Source organism: Hyaena hyaena, unplaced genomic scaffold, assembly GCF_003009895.1.
Source record: "Hyaena hyaena isolate Hyena2069 unplaced genomic scaffold, ASM300989v1 scaffold_74, whole genome shotgun sequence".
In the NCBI taxonomy this organism is placed as follows: Eukaryota; Metazoa; Chordata; class Mammalia; order Carnivora; family Hyaenidae; genus Hyaena; species Hyaena hyaena.
The window spans coordinates 3,217,718-3,240,134 of NW_024080706.1; the positions used below are offsets into that span (position 1 = coordinate 3,217,718).

The following is a 22,417-nucleotide window of genomic DNA, read 5'->3' on the forward strand; positions in this document are numbered from 1 at the left end:
GACAAAGCGGGGGAAATCCCTTTTCGTCATCTTCTTAAAGGACTACCGCAGTTACAAGTCCTTACTGTGAAAAACAAAAAAAAGAAAAAAAATATTGATCCACGTGGAATGGGAAGAATTTTTTAGATAAAACTGAAAAGCAGCATCTGTTACTGTTTGAATCAGGTTGTATAAGAACAAGACAGTAGCTCAGCACACAAACTGGAAGCCCCTTACGCTGCTGGGGGGCAGGAAACAGCCCTGCTGTTCCTTTAGGTGTTAAACTCAGGGTCACCGTGTGACCTAGCAATTCTCGTCCTCGGTATTTACCCAAAGAACTGAAACACGTGCCCCCAGAAAAACCTGTACACGAATGTTCAGAGCAGCACAATTCACAATAGCCAAAAAGTAGAAACAACCCGAATATCTATCAACTGATGAATAAATCAACAAAATGAGGTACAGCCACACCCTGGAAGATCACCCAGCCTTAGAAAGAAAATGGTGACACGCAGCACAACATGGAGGAGCCTGGAAGACATTATGCCAAGTGAAATAAGCCAGCCGCAAAGGTACAAGTACTATAGAATTCCATCCACATTCAGAGACGCAGTCGAATGGTGACTGTCAGGGACTCAGGGGAGGGAGGAATGAGGTATGTTTAAAGGCATTAAGGGGGCGCCTAGGTGGCTCAGTCGGTTAAGCGTCAGACTTCAGCTCAGGTCATGATCTCATGGTTCATGGGTTCGAGCCCCACACTGGGCTCTGTGCTGACAGCTAGCTCAGAGCCTGGGGCCTGTTTCGGAGTCTGTGTCTCCCTCTCTCTCTGCCCCTCCCCCACTCATGCTCTGTCTCTGTCTCAAAAATAAATAAACTGTATAAAAAATTTAAAAAAAAATAAAGGCATTAAGTAAACACTTTCAGTTTTGGGAAGATGGAAAAGTTCTGGAGAAGGATGGTGGTGAACGTGTGAATGCCACTGAACCGTACACTTAAAAGATGGTAAATTTGGTTGGGGCGCCTGGGTTGCTCAGTCGGTAAAGCGTCTGACTTCGGCTCAGGTCATGATCTCACGATTCGTGGGTTCAAGCCCCGCGTCAGGCTCTGTGCTGACAGCTAGCTCAGAGCCTGGAGCCTGCTTCAGATTCTGTGTCTCCCTCTCTTTCTGACTCTCCCCTGCTCATGCTGTCTCTCTCTCTCAGAAATAAATAAAACATTAAAAAAATTTTTAAAAAGATGGTAAATTTGGGGGTGCCTGGCCACCTCAGTCGGAGGAGCCTGTGATTCTTGATCTCGGGGTTGTGAGTTTCAGCCCCACGTGGGCTTGAGAGCTAACTTTAAAAAAAAAAAAAAAAGATGGTAAATTTTGTGTTATGTATATTTTACAGTAAAAAAAATACAACTTTAAAGAAATGAAGTACTGATACATGCTACAATATACATGAACATTATGCTTAAAGAAGCCAGACACAAAAGGCCAATATTGTAGGATTCCCTTTATATATCCAAAATGTCCAGAACAGGCAATTCCATGGAGTCAGAGTAGATCAGTGGTTGCCAGGGGGTGGGGGAGTGGGGAAAGGGTAGTGACTGCTGATGGGCACATCGTTTCTTTCTGGGGTGCTGACAAGTTTTGAAATTAAATCGTGGTAATGGTCATATAACTGTAAATATACTAAAAACTGCTGAATTGTTCGATGTAAAAGGGGTAATTTTCTGGGAAGAGACTTAAATCACAACAAAACTCTAATTTTTTAAAAGTTCAGCAGCACAAAAAGAAATGAACAATTAGACTGCTCTGGAGCACCTACTTCCGGGAAAGGTCTCTGGAGGTGGTCCCATTTCAGAAGCTTCAGGTATGCATAATTCTGGACAGCCACGGCATTTGGCATGGGATCCTCTCCAGAGGCAGCGGCCCCTCCCTCAGCTGGCAGGGCGTTTTTATACTTCTGACTCACGAGGTCCTCTGTGGCTTCTTCCAGCCACTGGGTGACAAAGTCCAGGGAATCTGAAAGACAAGGCTGCGAACATTACTATGACACTCAGGAGGAAGGCTTCTCGGAATGACTTCAAGGAAGATCATCCCGAAGGTGTGGTGTATACAGAGTATGGACTTCGGAATCAAATAAAACTCGGTTCAAATCACGGCACTGCCGATTACTAGCTGAGGACTATCAGATTCCTAACACAAAGAAATGTACACTACCACCTGACAGGCAGCTGGGAGGATTAAACAAGACAGTAAACACAGAGCGCGAACAAACCACTCCCTTCTCTCCCACCCCCACCGCTGCGGAGCGAGGAGGGAAGCTCTGTGGACTCCAGCTCAGTGCGATGCAAAACTTCTAGCCCAGAGACAGATGGGAGGCACTGGGGAGAGCTTCCCAGTGTAAAGTCTTCTCCGTGCTGAAGAGGAGGCCTTCTCCTTGTCTAGATCTTAGTCTCCTATCAATCTGGTTTGCTTCCAGCCTCGCCGGAGGGGAGCTCTGCTGCGCAGTGTCTGGAGTTCTGTCGGGGAACCTCGAGGGCTATTCATCTGCTCTCACGTGCTCCCTCCTTTTCTGAGCTGAGTAATGCGCCGAAGATTCTGAGGGACACAAGAGAAAGATGAGGGTTTCATCCAGTCTCTCCGACAGGTCCTAGGACGTGTGCCACTCTGCCACTGGAGGCCACCTTCGAACCAAGGGGGTGGCCCAGGACATGACAGGGGACCACTCTTCGCTGCTGCAGGACGCACCTGGCTCTGTCGAATGGAGGTGGCACGATCTCTGTGGCCCGCTGTACCGTCCCTTTAGCCTTCTGCAGGCGGCAGGCTCTGTAGCCCACAGGCTTGCACACGCGAGGAGGAAAGAGTAGACGGACTGGCTCAGGGACTGTGGCAGTGGGTGCCCCATTGGGCCCCGGCTGCTGGCCACAGACTCTCACGCTGAGGCTCTTCAGCCTACACCCCTGATGCCTCCTGAGGGGCAGGACGACACTGGTTGAGAAAGTGAACCGTGGGGTCAATCAATTCTGGTCAAAAAGCTCTCAAAATCGGTCTCCACAACTGCAAAATGGGGTTAAAATATAGTGCTTCGCTCCTAGGCTTACTGCGTGAGGGTTATATTTGATAATGCACACGCACCTTCGGCACATGCCTAGTATGTGGTAAACATCAGCCAATCTTCTTCTGGTACTGCTTCTACTCTGCTCTTTCCCGACACCCTCCTGAACCATCTCAGCCTTCTCTGCTCGCAGCAGGATGAACACCTGCTCTGGGCACTGCATTAACTATTCTGGTCAGGCAACACGTCTATCCAGAGGCCTCCATTTTCATCTGGGGACCACCAAAGTTAGAGGCTAAATAGAACACATTATAAATTGGATTCTGGGGTGCCTGGGTGGCTCAGGTGGTTAAGCATCTGACTACTGATGTCGACTCGGGTCATGATCTCATGGCTTGTTGAGATTGAGCCCTGCTTCGAGTTCTGTTCTGACAACGCAACGCCTGCTTGGGATTCTCTCTCTTCCTCTCTCTCTGTCCCTTTCCCTGCGCTCTCTCAAAATACATAAACTTAAAAAATACATGAATTGGGGCACCTGGGTGGCTCAGTCGGTAGCGTCTGACTTCAGCTCAGGTCATGATCTTGCGGTTCGTGGTTTCGAGCCCTACATCGGGCTCTGTGCTGATGGCTAGCTCAGAGCCTGGAGCCTGTCTTCAGATTCTGTGTCTCCCTCTGTCTCTGACCCTTCCCTGCTCATGCTGTCTCTCTCTCTCTCAAAAACAAATAAAACATTAAAAAAAAATACATGCGGGGCGCCTGGGTGGCTTAGTTGGTTAAGCATCTGACTTTCACTTGGGTCGTGATCTCGCGGTTCGTGGGTTTGAGCCCCGCGTCGGGCTCTGTGCTGACTGCCAACTTGGAGCCTGGAGCCTGTTTCAGTCTGTGACTCCCTCTCTCTCTGACCCTCCCCTGCTCACGCTGTCTCTCTCTCTCTCTTAGAAATAAATAAAACATTAAAAAAAAATAAAAAAAAATACATGAATAAATAGGATCCAAAGACTGTAATTTAACTGGAATATCAGCTGCCAATGCAGAAACCAAAAAAAGCACCCTTGAATGGCAACACAGTTTTGGGTTCTATAGTGCTCTGTTTTCCTGTAGTCATCTGAGAGGCTTTTTGTGGGTATGAAACAAGAATGATTTTCTGCATATAGAACAGAGGCAAAGAAAGATGTCTTCATGTACCTTAGAAGGAGAAGAAAGTGAATTAAATAATCACAAGAAGTATGTCATGTTTTAAAAATCATACCCAAGCATAAAATTTACCTCAAACTGATGTTTTCATTAAAAACTCATTTTGGGGCATCTGGGTGGCTCAGTCAGTTAAGCATCCAGCTTTGGCTCAGGTCATGATATCAAGGTTCGTGAGTCTGAACCTTGAGCCCCGCACCAGGCTCTGTGCTGATAGCTCAGAGCCTAGAGCCTGCTTCGGATTCTTGGTCTCCCTCTCTCTCTCTCTGCCCCTCCCTGACTCATGCTCTGTCTCTGTCTCTCAAAAATGAATAAATGTTAAAAAAAGAAAAAGATTTAAAAAAAACAAACTCATTTAATTTAGGACTTCATTTTTTTACCCTACTTCTATTTCTCTTGCTTGCCAATTAAATTTTCTTTCCAGGTCCAATTTTTAGTCTTCAAATTAGAATGGTCTCATACTAAATTTTAGTTTTGTCTTGAAAACAGTATCATTGTGCAAAAAGCTACAGAACTGGAATGGAAAAAACAGACAACAAAAGGGCACACAAAGCATTAGACGTACTTGGCTGTTTCTCCAAAAGCTGCTGAAACTTCTTCCTTTCGTAGTCAACTGACTGCTGCATGAGATGTGGCCTAATGCTAGCGACAGCAAAGTTCGCCATGTCCACTTTCATTAGGTCCAACACCGAAAAAATTGCCCTGAGAGAAAAGGGAGAAGAAAATTTAGAACAAGGCACTTGTAAAGCAAGTACTGTTTTAGAGGAAAGAGGGGAGCTGATTTGAGAGAGGCTTTTCATTTCAGAAAGGGCAGCAAATTCAAAAAATCATGATAATGTAGATTAAGGAAACATAAAAATCTAAATAATGGATTGAAAAGACTGCTGAGTTTTAAGCTGCCTCTGTCCCTCTAATACACCCCCTGCCCTCAAGCAAACACAGCTCCCCCACTGCCTGGGGACCCATTCCTTGGTGTTGGGTCAGCCCTCCTGGTAACCACAGATGAGGACAAGCCAGGACCCAAGGTCAAGGGCAGAGAGCTGACCACCCGGGTCTGAGCTCTCACACACACATTAATTCACTTTCCTAGGAAAGAATGAACAAGAACTCTCTCCTTCTCCTCTCCTCTTGCCCCAGGCTTTTAGTTTCAGGGCATGTTTTCTGTTCTAGTTTTGGTAGCGGAACTGCAAGTTCACCCTCTGAATGTATCCAGTGGGCAGATCTGACCCGATGCTAAGGATGTCTTAGATCTTGCAGGTCACAAACCATAGCTACTCTCTCCAGAGGCAGAGAACTACCTGCGGAAGGTGGTTGAGAACCCCAGGTATGGGCTTGGCTGTGGCCCTACATGCAAGGAGGAACAGGGTCGAATGTCCCAAGTCTCCTGACATCCTCCGGGACTGACTAAACTGTATGACACAATTACCTTATGTGTGGGTGAGTTGATTATGTGTGGAAAGGAACAATTCAGGGTCCCTTCCCTGACATCCTGTCTACCTCCCAAACACATAAGACAGCCCATTTCTTGGGGGACATACTGCCTTTCCTCCGAGCACTCCTAGCAGTTCCCCAAATCCACCTGCTGCAGACGAGACTGCTGGAAACTGCCATCTGGAGGCCACATACACATAGAGTAACCCACAAACACGTTGTGCTCACACAGTTTTTTTAAAACCTCCATTTCCAGCCTCTCCTGAAAAAAAAAAAAAAATCAAAGGATCTGACAATGTGGACCCACATCCTTCACGGCCACAATCAGCGGTCTCCTTTCCACAGCGTATGGACTCCCACTTGCCAGGCTCCCTGCTCCCTTCTCTTCCCAATAGGAATTTGCATTTCGGTTGAGTTTGCTGCAAGCTATTCCCGCCCCCCCGCCCAGGTCTCACTTCCTAGGGAACTCCTCCCTTAACTTGGCCAAATTAGCTCTTACTATTTCTAAAGTCTAGCACCATGCCCAGCACATAAGAGGTGCTCAACAAGAGCTTATTGAATAAATGATCAATTTTTAGGTCTTTTTTTTTTTTTTTTAAGATTTTATTTTTAAGTAATTTCCTCAGGATCCCGAGATTAAGTCACATGCTCTACCCGCTGAGCCAGTCAGGCACCCCTTCTTAGGGAGTCTTTTCAATGCTTTCTGAACCCTGAGGTAACTTCACGACGCACAGCATTTTTATATGTACCAAATACTGATATAATGATATAAAGGAAGTTGAAAATGAAAGAAACTTTTGGAAAGCAATGTGGTAATATGCAAGGAGAGTCTTAAAACTGTTCCTATCCTCTGATACAGTAATCCCACTTTAAGAACTTATAGTTAGGAAATAACCTCAAGTACAGAAAAAAGTTTTGTACACAAGGATGTTCATGGCAAGACTAAATAGTAAATAACTATAGGTAATCTAATTGTCTATCTTAACATAGTAACAGTTAACTATATCTATGCAAATGAAGATTTTGCAGCCATTGAAAATGCTTATGGAGAGTTTTAAAAAGTAATATAAGTTGGGGGTGCCTGGGCGGGTCAGTTGGTTAAATGCCCAACTCTTTGTTTCGGCTCAGGTCATAATCTCACAGTTCATGGAATCAAGCCCTGTGCTGGGCTCCATGGTGACAGCGTGGAGTCTGCTTGAAATTCTCTCTCTTCCCCTCCCCTGCTCAAGCTCTCTCTGTCTCTCTCAAAGTAAAAAAAAAAAATTTTTTTTTAACTATCAACATGATTAACAGTGATTTTGCCTTTGGGTGGTAAAACTGTAGGTGACTTTTTTTCCTTCTTTCTACTTTTCTATATTTTAAAAAATGTTTGCTTTTTAAAAATTCATGAGTATGTACACTCGAAGTCTAAATCTGAAAGCAGGCTATCTTAAGTGCACTGAAGGTGATTAACACAATCCCCATACCTGAAAAGGGGCACTATTTCCTTAATGTCCTTTAGTTTCTTAACTTCCTCATCTCTAGCAGGTGCACACACTGTCCCCATCATGCCAATAATGAATTCTGCCAGCTTGGAAATGTCTAAGGCCCCATTCTCTGCTTCTTGCTTGATCAGATCCAGATCCAAGACTTCCATTATCTGGTTTCTCAGTCTACTGTGACCAGGCAGCAAGAAAGATAAGAGAGTCTAGAAGAGAGCACAGCCAAGTTTAATCAACGTTTCTTAGTCAGACATCATTTTCTGTTATACACAGTGGAATTTACGATTACCCAAATAAGGGCTTATCATTAGTTACTGTAATACTATAATACAATTGCTACTTAAAACATTTTAACCTCTTATTTAGTGAATCTATAGAAAAACATGTTTTCAAATCATTTATTTATTTATTTAAATGTTTATTCATTTTTGAGAGAGAGAGAGAGAGAGAGAAAGCAAGTGCATAAGGAGGGGAGTGGCAGAGAGAGGGAGACACAGAATCTGAAGCAGGCTTCAGGCTCTGAGCTGTCAGTACAGAGCCAGATGTGGGGCTTGAACCCATAAACCATGTGATCATGACCTGAGAAGTCTGACACTTAACCGACTAGGCCACCCAGGTGCCCCTCATTTTTTATTTATTTAAGTAAGTTAAGTAAGTAAGCAAGCTCTAAGCCCAGCAAAGGGCTCAAACTCACAACTCTGAGATCAAAAGAGTTACACGTTCTATGGAGTAGGCCAGCCAGGTACCCCTGTTTGCAAATCATTTAGACTAGCTGTTTAAGCTTCTGTTTAAGGTCTAGGTAGCAATCAATAGGATAAAAGATGAACAAGCTGTTAAAAGTGAGGAAAAAAACACAGTAATTAATGTGAGCCTCAGAGCCAAATACAGATCCCAGTTTCCACGGATACATTTTTTCTCTTAACTACTGCTAAAGGTATTTGCAAAAAGAGTCTTAACTTCCACTTAATACTTTCTCTATCCCACATACTGAGTCACTTTTTGGCCATTATAAATTGAACATATCCAAGCCTATTAAAATTTTTATAAATCACCTGTATTTGGTCAAATAACTTTTGTTTTCTTTAAATAATTGCTTTTAAAAATATAAACTTGGGGCACCTGAGTGGTTCAGTCAGTTAAGCGTCTGACTTCGGCTCAGGTCATGATCCCATGAATCTATAGAAGGTAGTGGGTTCGAGCCCCGCATCGGGCTCTGTGCTGACAGCTCAGAGCCTAGAGCCTGCTTCAGATTCTGTGTCTCCTTCTGTCTCTGAACCTCCCTGCTCATGCTCTGTCTCACTCTAACTCTCAAAAAATAAATAAATATAAAAATGTGTGTGTGTGTGTGTGTGTGTGTGTACACCTTCACTTACAAAAGTAAAGCCTCTGGGTTATCATAGCTTGTTTGAAATTTTTAAAAGGGCATTAAGCCAAAAAAAGTCTTGATCCATAATTCAGCAGGTATGTTAACTTCTCAATCCTTCGATTTCTTTAAAGTCTTCTGGCTTTAACGCCCAGTAAGTAACACAGACAGGCTGAATACTCTTAATACACCAGAAAAGCACCACAATTTTCCCTCCATCTCACCTCTTTGATTTCTCCGACAAGCTTGATGGCATGGTCATATGTTGGGGGGTCTTCGCTTAGCTGGACAGTCAAGCAGTCCCAAAAAGCTTTATGTACAATATCCTTTACTCTCTTCTCCAAGCTGGAAACAAATGAAAAAAAAAAAAGAAAAATCAAAATATTTGAGGCTCAAATCACTTTTGAGAGCATAAATTCTATGGGTTTGGGGTGAGAAATTTGAAAAATAATTTGGATGAAGGAAAGATTTCCCAGATACACTTACACCAATCACATATGTTATCTTTAGTTTAGTGATTTATTTCAGTAAGTACCTCATTGGACAGAATAACTTTCAACTAATTTCACAGATGACATTAGACCAATTAATAGCATATAAGGGGTCATATGAAAAAAAGCATACTATAAGTTCAGAGTTTTCTTAATTTTCCCTGATACCAGCAAGTTTCTTAAGGTATTTATGATTAAGTAGTTTAAGATAACAACTCAGCATGTATATAGGCTGAAGGACTTTAGTTATTTCTAGAAAATATCCTATTCCTATATGATATATGAAACAATTGTACCAAACTGTAACAACTAACATATAACATCTCATTAAAATCAGTCTTTAAGAGCACCTGGCTAGCTCAGTTGGTAGAGCATGATCTCAGGGTTGGGAGTTCGAGCCCCATGTTAGATACACAGATTACTTAAAAATAAAATCTTAAAAAAAGCAGTTTTTATATTGTAAGAGCAAACAGGTAATTCTTCATTATTAATGTGAAAAAGTACTCTCTGCAGAACATATAAGAAATGCCTGTAAAGTCTTATTTAGACAACTCATGTGGGTGACAGTATAGCTTTGGCAACCCAGCAGCCATTCTTCCTCCTTGGTTAACAGAAACCCAATGTTTATCACGGCACTTTTTTAAAAGTTTATTTATTTTGAGAGAGAGAGAGAGAGAGAGAGAGAGAGAGAATCCCAAGTAGGCTCCCCACTGTCAGTGCAGAGCCCGATGGAGGGCTTGATCTCACGACCAACAGATCATGACCTGGGCCAAAAATCAAGAGTCGGACGCTCAACCAACTGAGCTACTTAGGTGCCCATATGACAGCACTTTTACACTTATAATGGGCAAAAATTTTTCTTATGACAATACATTTTAAAAGGCACACCTTACAATCAACAGTTTTAGATTTGATATGATATGTGCCAGGTGCTAGGGATATAGAGAATAATGCATAGTCCTTGTCTTCATAGAGTTTGCAATCTGGTGAAGAGCACTAGTAAACCAACAACTATAGTACAATATGATAGTTACAAGAAATGAATGAAACAATACAATGTAAACACAAGATAGGACAGCTAGGTCCTATGCAGTAGGGAGAAGCTGACATGAAAGACTTCCACAGGAGATTTCTGAGACCTTTCATTTAGGAGCAGTAGTCCTGAGATCAACTTTCAAACACTAGTAATTCTGAGTATAGACATTTCTTTTAGCAACAACATACAAAAGGAAAAACACATTTGAACATACTGACATCAAGTAGAGAAGACCTTTCCAGAACTGGGAAATGGCAGAGTTCCACTAAACAAGGTAACTCAGTAACCGCCTTACCTGTCTTCTGGTAATTCAACTGGTTTAATCCGAAAGTCTCCATTTACTACAATTTCATGGGCTAGAGCCATGTTAGCAACTCCTTTCGCTGTCTCTAGAAGTTCTTCTACTGTCACAAATCGAGGAGGACTAGCTGTAACAAAACCCAGTGTAAGAGATTTGCTGCTCTAGTTAAAATTTCTATTAAAGTAAGGAGAAGGCAGTGGTTCTGGTACCAGCTAATAACTTCAGCTATGCCTCTCCATTTACGAAAGTATTCTGTCAATTTCAAACAACAGAATCTTACCTATTTCATTTTTCTTTTAACCTAGAGTCTTAAAAGCCAGAGACCACTTCCAATTCTAAAAATGTTTGGACTTTTTACTTAAGACTGGTCAGTGGAAATGATTAAATTAAACTGAGACAAACTTTTAAAGTCACAGACTATCATATTTCCCAATACGCTGATCCCTTTGGTTTCTGTCTACCCTAAATTTAAAAAAGGAGACACCAGATTTAGGATTTCTTCATTGCTCCCATCAGCAGTTTATATTTGGCTCCACCACTAATACTGTGCCAAGAATGAATCTTCCCAAATTAAAATTTCATCAAGTAGTGTAGGGTACCAGTGCTATTCAAAGAATGCTAAAACCACTACCCTGTATAGGATACTAAGAATGTTTTATAACCGTAATTTGAAAAGCACTGACCTGGAAGAGGACTATATTAATTTTCTGTGATGGTGATAAGATCTGGGCTTAAAATGAGATAAATAATGTCACTAGTTTGCACAGGGTTTAACAATTATGAAGATCTTAGGTTACCAGTAAAAAATTAGTTTCCTTCCTCTTTACTTTTTTCTTTCGCTCACCAAAAAAAAAAAGGAACCCTATTGTTTGGTAAAAATTTTTATCCAGTCATATAAGGGGAAGTTGGGAATACTCAACAAAAATCTTTCTCTGAATTTCCACAGAATATTAATAAAAACACTAAATACATAAGTAAATAAATTTGCTTCATGGATATTGGTAAAATATAATGAATATACAAAAATCAAAGCCCAGATAGAAATTCTCAGTATTATTAAGTTGTCAATTTCTGCCAAATTGATCTATTGATAAAATGCAATCCCAGTCAAAATCCCAGCAGGCTTTTTTTATTGTAAATGCCAAACTGAGGGGCACCTGGATGGCTCAGTCGGTTAAACATCCAACTCTCGAGTTCAGTTCAGGTTATGATCTTACAGTTCATGAGTTCAAGCCCCACATCAGGCTCTGCGCTAACAGTGTGGAGCCTGCTTGGGATTCTCTCTCTCATCTTGCTGTCTCTCTCAAAATAAACTTTAAAACAAATGCCAAACTGATTCTCAAATTTACATGGAAATGCACAGGACCTAGATAAGTGGAAACTATTTTGACAAAAGAATAAAGTTGTAGGATTTACACTAATTTTGAAACTTACTATAAAACTGCTACAAGCGAGACAGGGTATATCTGGCATGAAGACAGATACACAAAGCAAGTGAACAGAGGACCCAGAAACAGACTGATATACACATACACACATACATGTACATGTGGTCAATAAGCAAGATCAGTGTCATTAAATGGTGCTGGAACAATTAGTTATCTGTATATAGGAGAATGACCCTCAACCCTTACTGCACATGATAAGTAAAAACAAACTCAAAATGGACCATAGACCTAAATACAAGAGCTAAAACTATAAAATTTCTAGGAGAAAGCATAGGTGAAATCTTTACCTTAAGTTAGGCAAAATTTCTTAGAATAAGATATAAAAAACAACATATAAAAGAGAAGAAAACTGATAAATTGTGCTTTACCAAAATTTAAAACTTTTGTTCTGTGTAAGACTCCTTTTAAGAATATGAAAAGGCATGCCAGATGGGGAAAATATATGCAAAACACATATCTGATAAAGGACTTATATCCAGAATATAGAAAGAACTCATAATAATAGACAACTAGTAAAAAGTAGACAAAAAAATCTGGACATTTCTCCCAAATAGACAGATATACAAGTGGCCAGTAGGCCAAGAATGATGCTCAATATCATTAGTCATCAGCGGAGATAACAGAAAATATATATATTGGTCTCTGCCCCTGGTTCCTGGCACAAAACTCCTATAACCTTTGTAATTTCCTAAGTGATAACACCAGTTGCATCTCTTGTTTTAATATTTGGGATTTGACCCCATCCCTAACACTGGGCTCCTAAAACCTTTGTTAATTCCTAAGTGATAAGCACTAGCAGCATATTTTGTTCTACTGAGGTGACTCTGAGCTCCTGGATAGCTGCTGGATGGGGGCTGGTCACTAGAAAGACCAAGCCATGATAAGAAGGTTGGAATTTCCAGCTCTATCCTCCAGAGAGGGTACATAGGGCTGAAAATAGAGTTAATAATTGATCATATCTACATGAGGAAGCCTCCATAAAGTCCCAAAAGTAGGGGGTTCAGAGAGCTTCCATGTTGTCCAACACATCCATACCAGGAGGGTGATGTACCCCAACTCCATAAGGTCAGAAGCTCCCACACTCAGGACCCTCCCAGACCTCACCCTATGTATTGCTTCATCTAGCTGTTCACCTATATTTATCTTTTAATAAACTGGTATACATAAGTGTTTCCCTGAGTTCTGTGAGCCACTCTAGCAAATTAATAGAATCCATGGAAGGGATGCTGGAATCTCCACTCTATAGCTGGTTGGTCAGAAACATAGGTGACAACCTAGATTTGAGTAGTGACCAAAGAGGAGGGATGGGGGGCTATTCTTGTGGGACTAAGCCCTTCACCTGTGAGATCTGATGTTATCTCTGGATAAATAGTGTCAGAATTTAGTTGAATTATAGGATACCCAGCTAGTGTCACAGAAAATTGCTTGGTGGGGGAAAATGAACCCACACATTTTGTGGCCAAAAGTGATATACCTTATGTGAGTACTAAAAGAGACACCGGGAGAAAAACACAGGAAGAAGGACTGGGTTTTGCCCCACACAGGTGGAAAAGTTGTAGGTTTTTCCTTTTATAATCTAGGAAATGCAAATTAATACCACATTGAGGGGTCCCTGGGTGATGCAGTCGGTTAAGCGTCTGACAGCTCAGGTCATGATCTCACAGTTCTTGAGTCCTGCATTGGACTCTTGTGAGAACCAGCTCAGAGCCTAGAGCCTGCTCCAGATTCTGTGTCTCCCTCTCTCTTTGCTCCTCCCCTGCTCACACTCTGTCTCTCTCAAAAATAAACAAACATTTAAAAAAAGAACACTAAGATACCACTACATACGTACTAGAATGGCCAAAATGAAAGAGACTGATCATACCAAGTGTTGACATAGAGACAGAGCACCTGGAACTCTCATAAATAGTGGAAATAAAAAATGATACAGTCACTTTGGAAAACAATCTCTTGGTTTCTTATAGAGTAAAATATACACTTACCACATGACCTAGCAATCCCACTCTTAGGTCTTTACACAAGAAAACTGAAAACCTATGGCCCTGTGAAGACCATACTCAATAGCAGCATTCTTCCTAACAGTCAAAACCTAGAACTAATCCAAATGTCAATCAATTGCAGAATGAACAGATAGTATAACCATACAATGAAATACTACCCAGCAATAACAAAGGAATAAACTACTGATACATGAAAAAACACAGATAAATCTTAAAAGCATTATCCCAAGTTAAAGAGTCAGAAAAAAGACTCTATACAGTATGATTCCATTTATTTGAAATCATAAAAAGGACAAAATTACAGTGATAGAAAGTAACTGGTTGCCAAAGGCCAGAAGATGGTGGGAAAAATTCTGTCAAGGGACAGGATTATGGTAGTAGTGACACAACTGTAAATGCATTCATTAAAACTCAAATTACACACTTAAAATGAAATATTATTATATATAAATTCTACCTCAATAAAGGTGATTAAAAATTCAAAGGCAGGGCTCTTGGGGGCTCACTCAGTTGACCACTGGACTCCTGGTTTCTGATCAGGTCATGACCACACAGTTCATGAGTTCAAGCCCTGCACTGAACTCTACGCTGGTGGTACGGAGCCTACTTGGGATTCTCTCTCTCCCCTTCTTTGCTCCTCCTCTGCTTGTGCTCTCTCTCAAAAAATAATTAAGCTTAAAAAAATTCAGGGTTGCCTGAGTGGCTCAGACAGTTAAGCTTCAGTTCAGCTCAGTCATAATCTCACAGTTTGTGAGTTTGAGCTCTGCATTAGGCTCTGCACAGATAGTGTAGAGCCTGCTTGGGAATTTCTCTCTTTCCTTCTCTGCCCCTCCCCTGATCATGTCCTCTATCTCAAAAATAAAAAACATGGAAACAGATTTTTTTAAATAAACAAACTTAAAAAAAATGCAAAGGTATTTAGCAGGAATTTGCTATATATATACTATTTAATTTATTCAAGTTAACATTTTCTGCTACCATGTATCAGAAAATGAAACTTTCACTGTGGTATATCAACATCAAGCATCAGGAGTTATTAAACTGCATCAAGTTCTTATCCCTTTTAAGATTTTTATAAAAAGTAATTGTTATATCCAACCTGGGGTTCAAGCTCACAACTCTGAAATCATGAGTAATGCGCTATACCAACTGAGCCAGCCAGGCATGCCAAGTTCTTATCTCTTAAAAAGAGATTCAGAAGGACTGCCTGAGTGGCTCAATCGGTTGAACATCTGACTTCAGCTCAGGTGATCTCATTGTTCATGAGTTTGAGCCCTGCATTGGTCTCACTGCTGTCAGCCCAGAGCCCTGTTTGGATCCTCTGTACCCCATCTCTGTCCCTCCCCCACTAGCTATCTCTGTCTTTTTCTCAAAAACAAATGTTAAAAAAAAAAAAAGTCTGTCACCAGGGCTTCCAAGTTTGGTTTTAACCCTGGTTTTGCAAAAACCTTCAATGTCTAATCATCTTAAATTTATGAAAATAATAGAAACACCACGTTTTCACAGTAAATTTATCATTGTTCAACAATTTGGGGCATTTGGGTAATGATAAATACACAGTGTTTGCATGCTACCTAGTCATAAAACACAACGGACAGAGGAAGTCAGGAAGAATTTCAGCTCCCTCTCGACTCTTGAATGTGACCTTGAACAAGTAATTTAAATCTTCCATGTATTAGGCCATTATTTCCTAATACACAAAAAGAAGATAGTAAGACTGAAGAAATGTCCTATGAAAGATTAGACTCTTCCAAATTATACGTGTGTTCTCAGGATTTTGGGCGCACTTGGGACAAAACGGCTTGTACCAAGTGCTGAGAACGTGAGACACCAGGAAGAAGAAAGTTTAAGCTGTCCAAATTAAAGACTACTTAAAAATCTTATTACTTACACTTATTAATGAAGGGTACGTGATCAAAAAAGATAAAAGCTACAATTCTAGATAACATAGGGCTAGGTTACAGGTCTACATATGCAGGAACTGTTCACTGAATACCAACTACATGGTTGTGGGTGGAAGTTTTTTGTTTCGAGAATTTTCAAATTTACCAATTTCATGAGAACTTAAAGATGCAATTCAGTGGACAACATGGTTTCACTTCAGCTTGTGAAGAGAATCTGTGAAGAGTTGTAATAAGAGCCATAAAAAAAAAAATGGTAAGGTCTATTTTACCCTGGAATTTTTTACTATGCGATATAAAGCTAAACTGCTGCTGATTCCATTATAGCATTTGTGCACTGATACCCTGTTAGAGAAACTGAAAAACAAAGTTAAACATGCCTTTTGGGAAGTTTGAACAGACTCAAAATAAAATGAAAACCTATTTTAGAATGGTCATACTCTCTACCTTTCCTTACTGAGTTGTTCTATAATCTGAGAAGTCCATACACTCTAAAGATATGTTTCTAGTCAGACAAGTGGTTGGACATTTATGGAAGGCAGATGGCAAATGTCACCCAAAACTACTATAGAAGGAGCACAGTGAAGCAAGGGTAAAGTTTAGCCACAGAACTTACTGCACTATGGAAACTGCTTCTTATTCTCTCTTCCTCACTACACTGCAAGCTTCATGAGACCTTGCAGGCCTGACTCAGTGCTGGATCCCTGATACATAATATGCATTCAATAGAAAAAAATATTGTTAAGAGAGAGCGCGTGCGTGTGCACGTGTGCAAGTGGGAGAAGGGCATAGGGGCAGGCAGAGAAAGAGAATCTTAAGCAGGTTCCATGCCCAGTGCTATCCAGCACAGAGTCTGATGCGGGATTTGTTCTCACCATCCTGGGATCATGACCTGAGCCGAACTCAAGAGCCGAGTGAGCCCCCCGGGGGCCCCGCATTCAATAAATATTGACTGACTGAACACACAGAGACACTATAACTCAAAGTCTAGTCATGAGCTTTAAAAATATAAGAACCTAGGGGCGCCTGGGTGGCTTAGTCAGTTGGGCGTCCGACTTTCGCTTAGGTCATGATCACGAGGTTAGTGGGTTCGAGCCCCGAGTCGGGCTCTGTGCTGACTGCCAGCTCAGAGCCTGGAGCCTGTTTCAGTCTGTGACTCCCTCTCTCTCTGACCCTCCCCTGCTCACGCTGTCTCTCTCACTCTCTCCTAGAAATAAATAAAACATTAAAAAAAAAAATTAAAAAAAAAATATATAAGAACCTAGGGGCACCTGGGTGGCTTAGTTGGTTAAGCTCAGGTCATGATCTTACCGCTTGTGAGTTTGAGCCCCATGTCAGGCTCTGTGCTGACAGCTCACAGCTTGGAGCCTGCTTCCCAATCTGTGTCTCCCTCTCTTTCTGCCCCTCCCCTGCTCGCTCGCTCTCTCTCTCTCTCTCAAAAATAAACATTTTTTAAAAATCGAAGAACTTAGGGGCAGCTGGCTGGCTCAAGGTTGTTGAGTTCAAGGCCCACACTGGGTGTGGAGAGTACTTAAATAGACTTAAAAAATTTAAGAACTTACTGCCATCCATTTATCTAAGGATGACTGGGATCTACTAATTAAACTCACAAAGACCTGATTTAATAAACCAAAATGCTAAGTGGCAAATATTAACTGGGATAACAATGTGAGGTTTTTCATCTGAATACAGCATCTTTAACTGGTCAAAAGGTGATTAAACACCAGAACAGAAGGGGCTTTGTGAGCAGAGTAGTATATGGTAGTAGAAAAATCTCAAAGGAGACCTTAAGTTGCAACTGACTGACCCTTACTCTTACTCTTAGGATCTCTACGTTTACAGAACAGATTATCTTTTAGAATCAAAGCACCACCTCGGACCAGTTCCTACAAGGCAGCCACTTTTCCTTTTTCAATATTCTGTATCACTTACTAAAGGTTCTGCACCCAATGTGTGCGGTGGGGGGTGGAGGTGAGGTGTTTTCCCCCACACTACCAGTTGTCAGACACCAGCTGGGTGTCCTACAATCCAATTGAGTTTTGACACTATCTACCTGGGAATACTGCCAGATCCCCCAGGTGAAGGGCTCAGTTCTACAAAACTGCCCTAGCTGCAAGTCCAGGCAGTCACGGGTGCCACAGACCAGAGGTTCCAACAACTCTCTCCTTGGGTTTGATTTGCTAGAGTGGCTCACAGAACTCAGAGAAACATTTTACTTACCAGATTACTGGTCTAGTATAAAAAGATAGAACTCAGGAAGGAGCAGCCAGATGAAGAGATGCGTAAGGGCAAAGCATGGGGAAAGGGTGCAGAGCTTCCTCACTCTCAGGGCACTCCCACTCTCCCAGCACCACCCACCGGTGTATTCACCAACTGGGAAGCTCTCTGAACAATGTCCTTTTGGGCTTTTATGGAGGCTTCATTATATAGGCATGATTGACTAAATCACTGGCCAGGGGCAACTGATTCAACCTCCAACTTCCCTCTCCCCACGCTGGGGGATGGGACTGCAAGTTCCAACCCTTTAATCACAGGGCTGAGTCCCCTGGCAACCAGCCCCCATCATTAGGTTAGCTAAGTGCTTTCCAAAAGTCACCTCATTAACATAACAAAAGACAGGAGCTCTTTGCCAGAAACTGGACAAAGACCAAATATATTTTATTATTAATTACATCATAGTGACCAATAGCAATTCTACCCTTAAAATATTAACTCTATTATAACTTGCAAGACTAAAGGTTGTCTTTTTGCTATTTACATTTTAATTTGTGAAATTCCAGAGTGATCTTTATTTTTTTTTTTTTTTAACATTTATTTATTTTTGAGAGCCAGAGACAGATTGTGAGCAGGGGAGGGGCGAGGAGAGAGGGAGACACAGAATCCAAAGCAGGCTCTAGGCTCTGAGCTAGCGGTCAGCACAGAGCCCGATGAGGGGTTCGAACTCATGAACTGCGAGATCATGACCTGAGCTGAAATCAGCCACTTAACTGACTGAGCCACCCAGACACCCCTCCAGAAGTGATTTTAGAGTTACTAAAGTGATGCCTCTTGATGTGGTCCCGAGACTGTGGGGCCTGAGCTTTACCACAGCCCTGTGCCTACGTATTATAATAAGGAGAAAGAGCAAGGAAGCCAGAGGAATATTTTAGGGCACTGATTTTATATCCTGTTTTGGTATGGACTTCTATGAGAATTTAATGAAATCTTGCATAAGCTTCTTCCTAGAAAAATGCAGATGCACACAAATGTTGATAGTTTTCTGGCTGTTCCTGGATCCCGTAACACTTGATCATGGGGATGAAGTTACCCAACTCCTAGTCAGGGTAAGTACTCTGGCCTTAAGGACATAACTACATACAGTCGAAGATAATGAATGTAGTCTAGGGTTGGCTTGATATTAATTTGGAGTCATGCCATTAGACTGACAGGATGCCAAAGGCAAAGCCATCAATTAAAGAATGACTAAAGATCTAAACCAAAGATCCTCCTTTATCGGAAACTGTAGGTGATAAAACCATCATCATGTTGGCCGTATACATCCATATTATAGCAATCAGTCCTGGTATCTTTAAATGCAACAGATGACATGCTAGTAGTATTAACAGTATTTACTGAGCATTTATTAGGTGCCAAGCACCGGTCTACGTGCTTTACATGAATTCATTTAATCTTTACAACCATCTAAGAGATAAGTGTATTTTCCTCATTTTAAAAATGACAGGGGCGCCTGGGTAGCTTAGTCGGTTAAGCGTCCGACTTTCGCTTAGGTCATGATCTCGCGGTTTGTGGGTTCGAGCCCCGCGTTGGGCTCTGTGCTGACTGCCATTTCACAGCCTGGAGCCTGTTTCAGAGTCTGTGACTCCCTCTCTCTCTGACCCTCCCCTGCTCATGCTGTCTCTCTCTCTCTCTCCTAGAAATAAAAACATTAAAAAAAAAAAATTAAAAAAATGTGAAAACAGGGAAGCCTGGCTCGCTCAGTCAGTAGAGCATGCAACTCTTGATCTCAGAATTGTGAGTTCAAGACCCATGCTGGGTGTAGAGATTACTTAAAAATAAAATCTTAAAAACAAATAAAAAGTAAAAAAATAAAAACAGGAAAACAGAAGCTTTCTAACTGTACATATTGAAGACCAACAGGACCAAAGATCGTATTTGTTTATAGTGAGGTCTTTGTACACTTTGGGTGCTGGGATGAACCTAGCAATATACCCATCAAAATCTATGTGATACTAAACCACAGTAAAACGGGCCTACTAATGTTTGCTAAAAGAATACTGTGTTGAGGGGTGCCTGGCTGGCTCAGTCAGTAGAGCATGTAACTCTTGTTCTCCAAGTCAGGAGTTCAAGCCCCACGTTAAGTAATTAAGCTTACTTAATTAAAAAATAAATAAATAAAAGAAAAATGAAAACAATATTAGGTGAACTAACAAATTACCTGAGAAGGGCTTTGAACATTTTAAAAGAAACACACCTTAAACCCAAAAAATGTTCATACTTCTTTCAAATATGCAGAACTACCCATCACCTAAATTTTATAAAGAGATAACATCAGCACTGACATTCTTAGACTATGACACTCCCTCTTAAAACTCTCTTTTTTGGACCCACTTCAAAAAGCTTAAGTATTCTTAATAAAAGACATGAGTTGGGGCAACTGCTGGGAATACTTGTGGAAACTGCCACCCTTTCATCAGTGAGGCCCGCTCCTAGTCAGGGATCTGAAATGACTTCACCACACATTCGGCAAACTGAATCCCCTTAACGTGGGAACTAAGACCCCAGGCAGTGAAGTTAGGGTGTGGTGACCTCACATTCAAAACCTTCTTTTTTAGCCTGCACGAGCACAGTCCTGGCTGGAACCTGCCTCAGACTTTTCAAATGCTTTTTTAATTAAAGCTACAATTTGCACTCCACCCTCCTAGTTCTCAGAGCAATTCAGAGGAAGTAGAAGGTCACAGAGACTGGAGGAAGACGGAAATATTCTAGACATCATTCTAAACTTTAATTTCTCAAGCAATTGAAAACCCACAAGTGACTAGGCTGTCAGTTAAGAAACTGTTGTTTTCTTAAATACTAATTACTGGCAACATTCTCATATTATTAGAACCCAGCTCAGGGTCACAAGTAGAAGGAAGCCTAATGAAAATATCATCTGAAAAACAATGATAATATTGCTTCTAACCAGTTAAATTTGCTTACAGTGAGGTCTTTGCATTCTTTGGGTGCTGGGAGAACCCAACTTTACTTTTTTCTGTAAAGCTTCATCAGAACCTTCCACAGCATCTTCAAGGCCTTGTTCAGAATCATTTGATTTTGATTTTCCTGCTTCATTTATATTGGGCTTGTCAGGGTTTTCAGACATTCTCAATTAAGTTTATTCGCTTTCCTAGGAAAGAAAAAAAAAGTGAACCAAGATGTTCTAGCTCTGTCACTAACCGGCAGTGTGACTCTGGGCAAATCATTATTCTCTTTGGGTTTCCGTTTCTCATGTGTAATAATGAGTGGGTTTGCAAAGATCTTACCGAGCTATCATATTCTACCTCAATGATTAAACAGATACCTGTAAAATGACACCTGTAATTTATCAAATTTATGGACCTGTACCTCAGATAGAGTGACAAGTTTGAATATTTTTTGTCCCACTAAGTCAAAAGAAAACCAGGATCTTACACTGCCAGAAGATAGCACTAAAAACTGCCTGCTTCTATTTTGATCAGAGTGACTCAATTCTTCGATTCTTTACTTTCTTTCCTGAGAGCTGATAGGAAAAGACTTTGGAAATCATGCTTTTAACTTGGGCTTCCAGTTGAATATCCTGTGTCGTGGAGATGGTTCTCTGATCCTGTTATGTGGATAAGATACCTGGGGATGACACATAGAAGGTAGATTCTTATGAAGCATTTAAGAAGAATGTGTGGGGCAAACATTTTTATTAACTTTTTGTCAGCAGGAAATGATGGTAAGTAGGAAGTTGCAAACCACCACAATGTATGGAGTTGGGTGAGGTTTTAATTTTTTTAGTTGCCGGTTACAACAGGAATAATAATTAACATGTCAGTTTGGGCCAATTTAGCTTTGGAATAGTAGCCCCTTTTTACTGTAAACATTTTTGTCAAGTTTTTTCTCCCCAAGTTTTTTTCCTAGAGTTCTCTCTTCCTAAGGTGTTCCTAATTAAGGGAAAAGACAGACATAATGTTTCTGCATTCACAAGAATACTGCAAATAATTAGCATTTGTACCATCAGCACTTGGAGATCACAAAACATTTCATAAACACTAATTAGACTTTATTATACACCTGGAGGGTAATCCAGAGATCAAAAGAAATGTTGACAGGTTCCAAAAGGTCTGGCAGACTCTCTTTTGCCCATTAGACAGAGAAAAATCACTTGATATAATTATATAAAATTTCAGATCCCTCCATTAAATAGAATGAAGTTACTGGAATTGACATTTCCAGGCCTGCATTATTAATATGAAGGGTTCTTTAATACAATCGTCCCTTACCCTCCAACATCCCACTCCAGACACCCATCTCGTCCGTCCTAAATCCCATCAGGCTCTGGAAATGCTCCAAGATCCAAAAGATAACACTGCCAGCATATTCTCCGAGAAAGGACAAACACACACAACTTCTAATTTTATCCTCTTCACATGCTGAGAATGAGCTCAGAAAGGATGAAGTAACTCATGCTGCAGCGTGAGGAGGAAGGCACGCTTTCTGGGTCTCTAACACTCAGCTCAGTAAACTA

At 41.1% G+C, this 22,417-nt stretch overlaps 1 protein-coding gene across 2 annotated transcripts in view; it reads right to left on the reverse strand.

The window, feature by feature from the left end:
* The window catches only part of TCP11L1 (t-complex 11 like 1), a 34,648-nt gene that overhangs the window by 10,886 nt on the left and 1,345 nt on the right, over positions 1 to 22,417 (reverse strand). The window contains exons 2-7 of one of the 2 annotated variants that reach the window (XM_039233363.1): positions 20,866 to 21,052; positions 10,312 to 10,444; positions 8,714 to 8,834; positions 7,112 to 7,332; positions 4,780 to 4,916; positions 1,791 to 1,987 (exon numbers count right to left, since the gene is read on the reverse strand). In XM_039233363.1, coding sequence (XP_039089294.1) covers positions 1,791 to 1,987; positions 4,780 to 4,916; positions 7,112 to 7,332; positions 8,714 to 8,834; positions 10,312 to 10,444; positions 20,866 to 21,028 — 972 coding nt within the window. In that variant the 5' untranslated portion in view covers positions 21,029 to 21,052. Of the gene's footprint in view, positions 1 to 1,790; positions 1,988 to 4,779; positions 4,917 to 7,111; positions 7,333 to 8,713; positions 8,835 to 10,311; positions 10,445 to 20,865; positions 21,053 to 22,417 lie in introns of those variants that run through there. The other variant, XM_039233364.1, reaches the window with a different exon arrangement.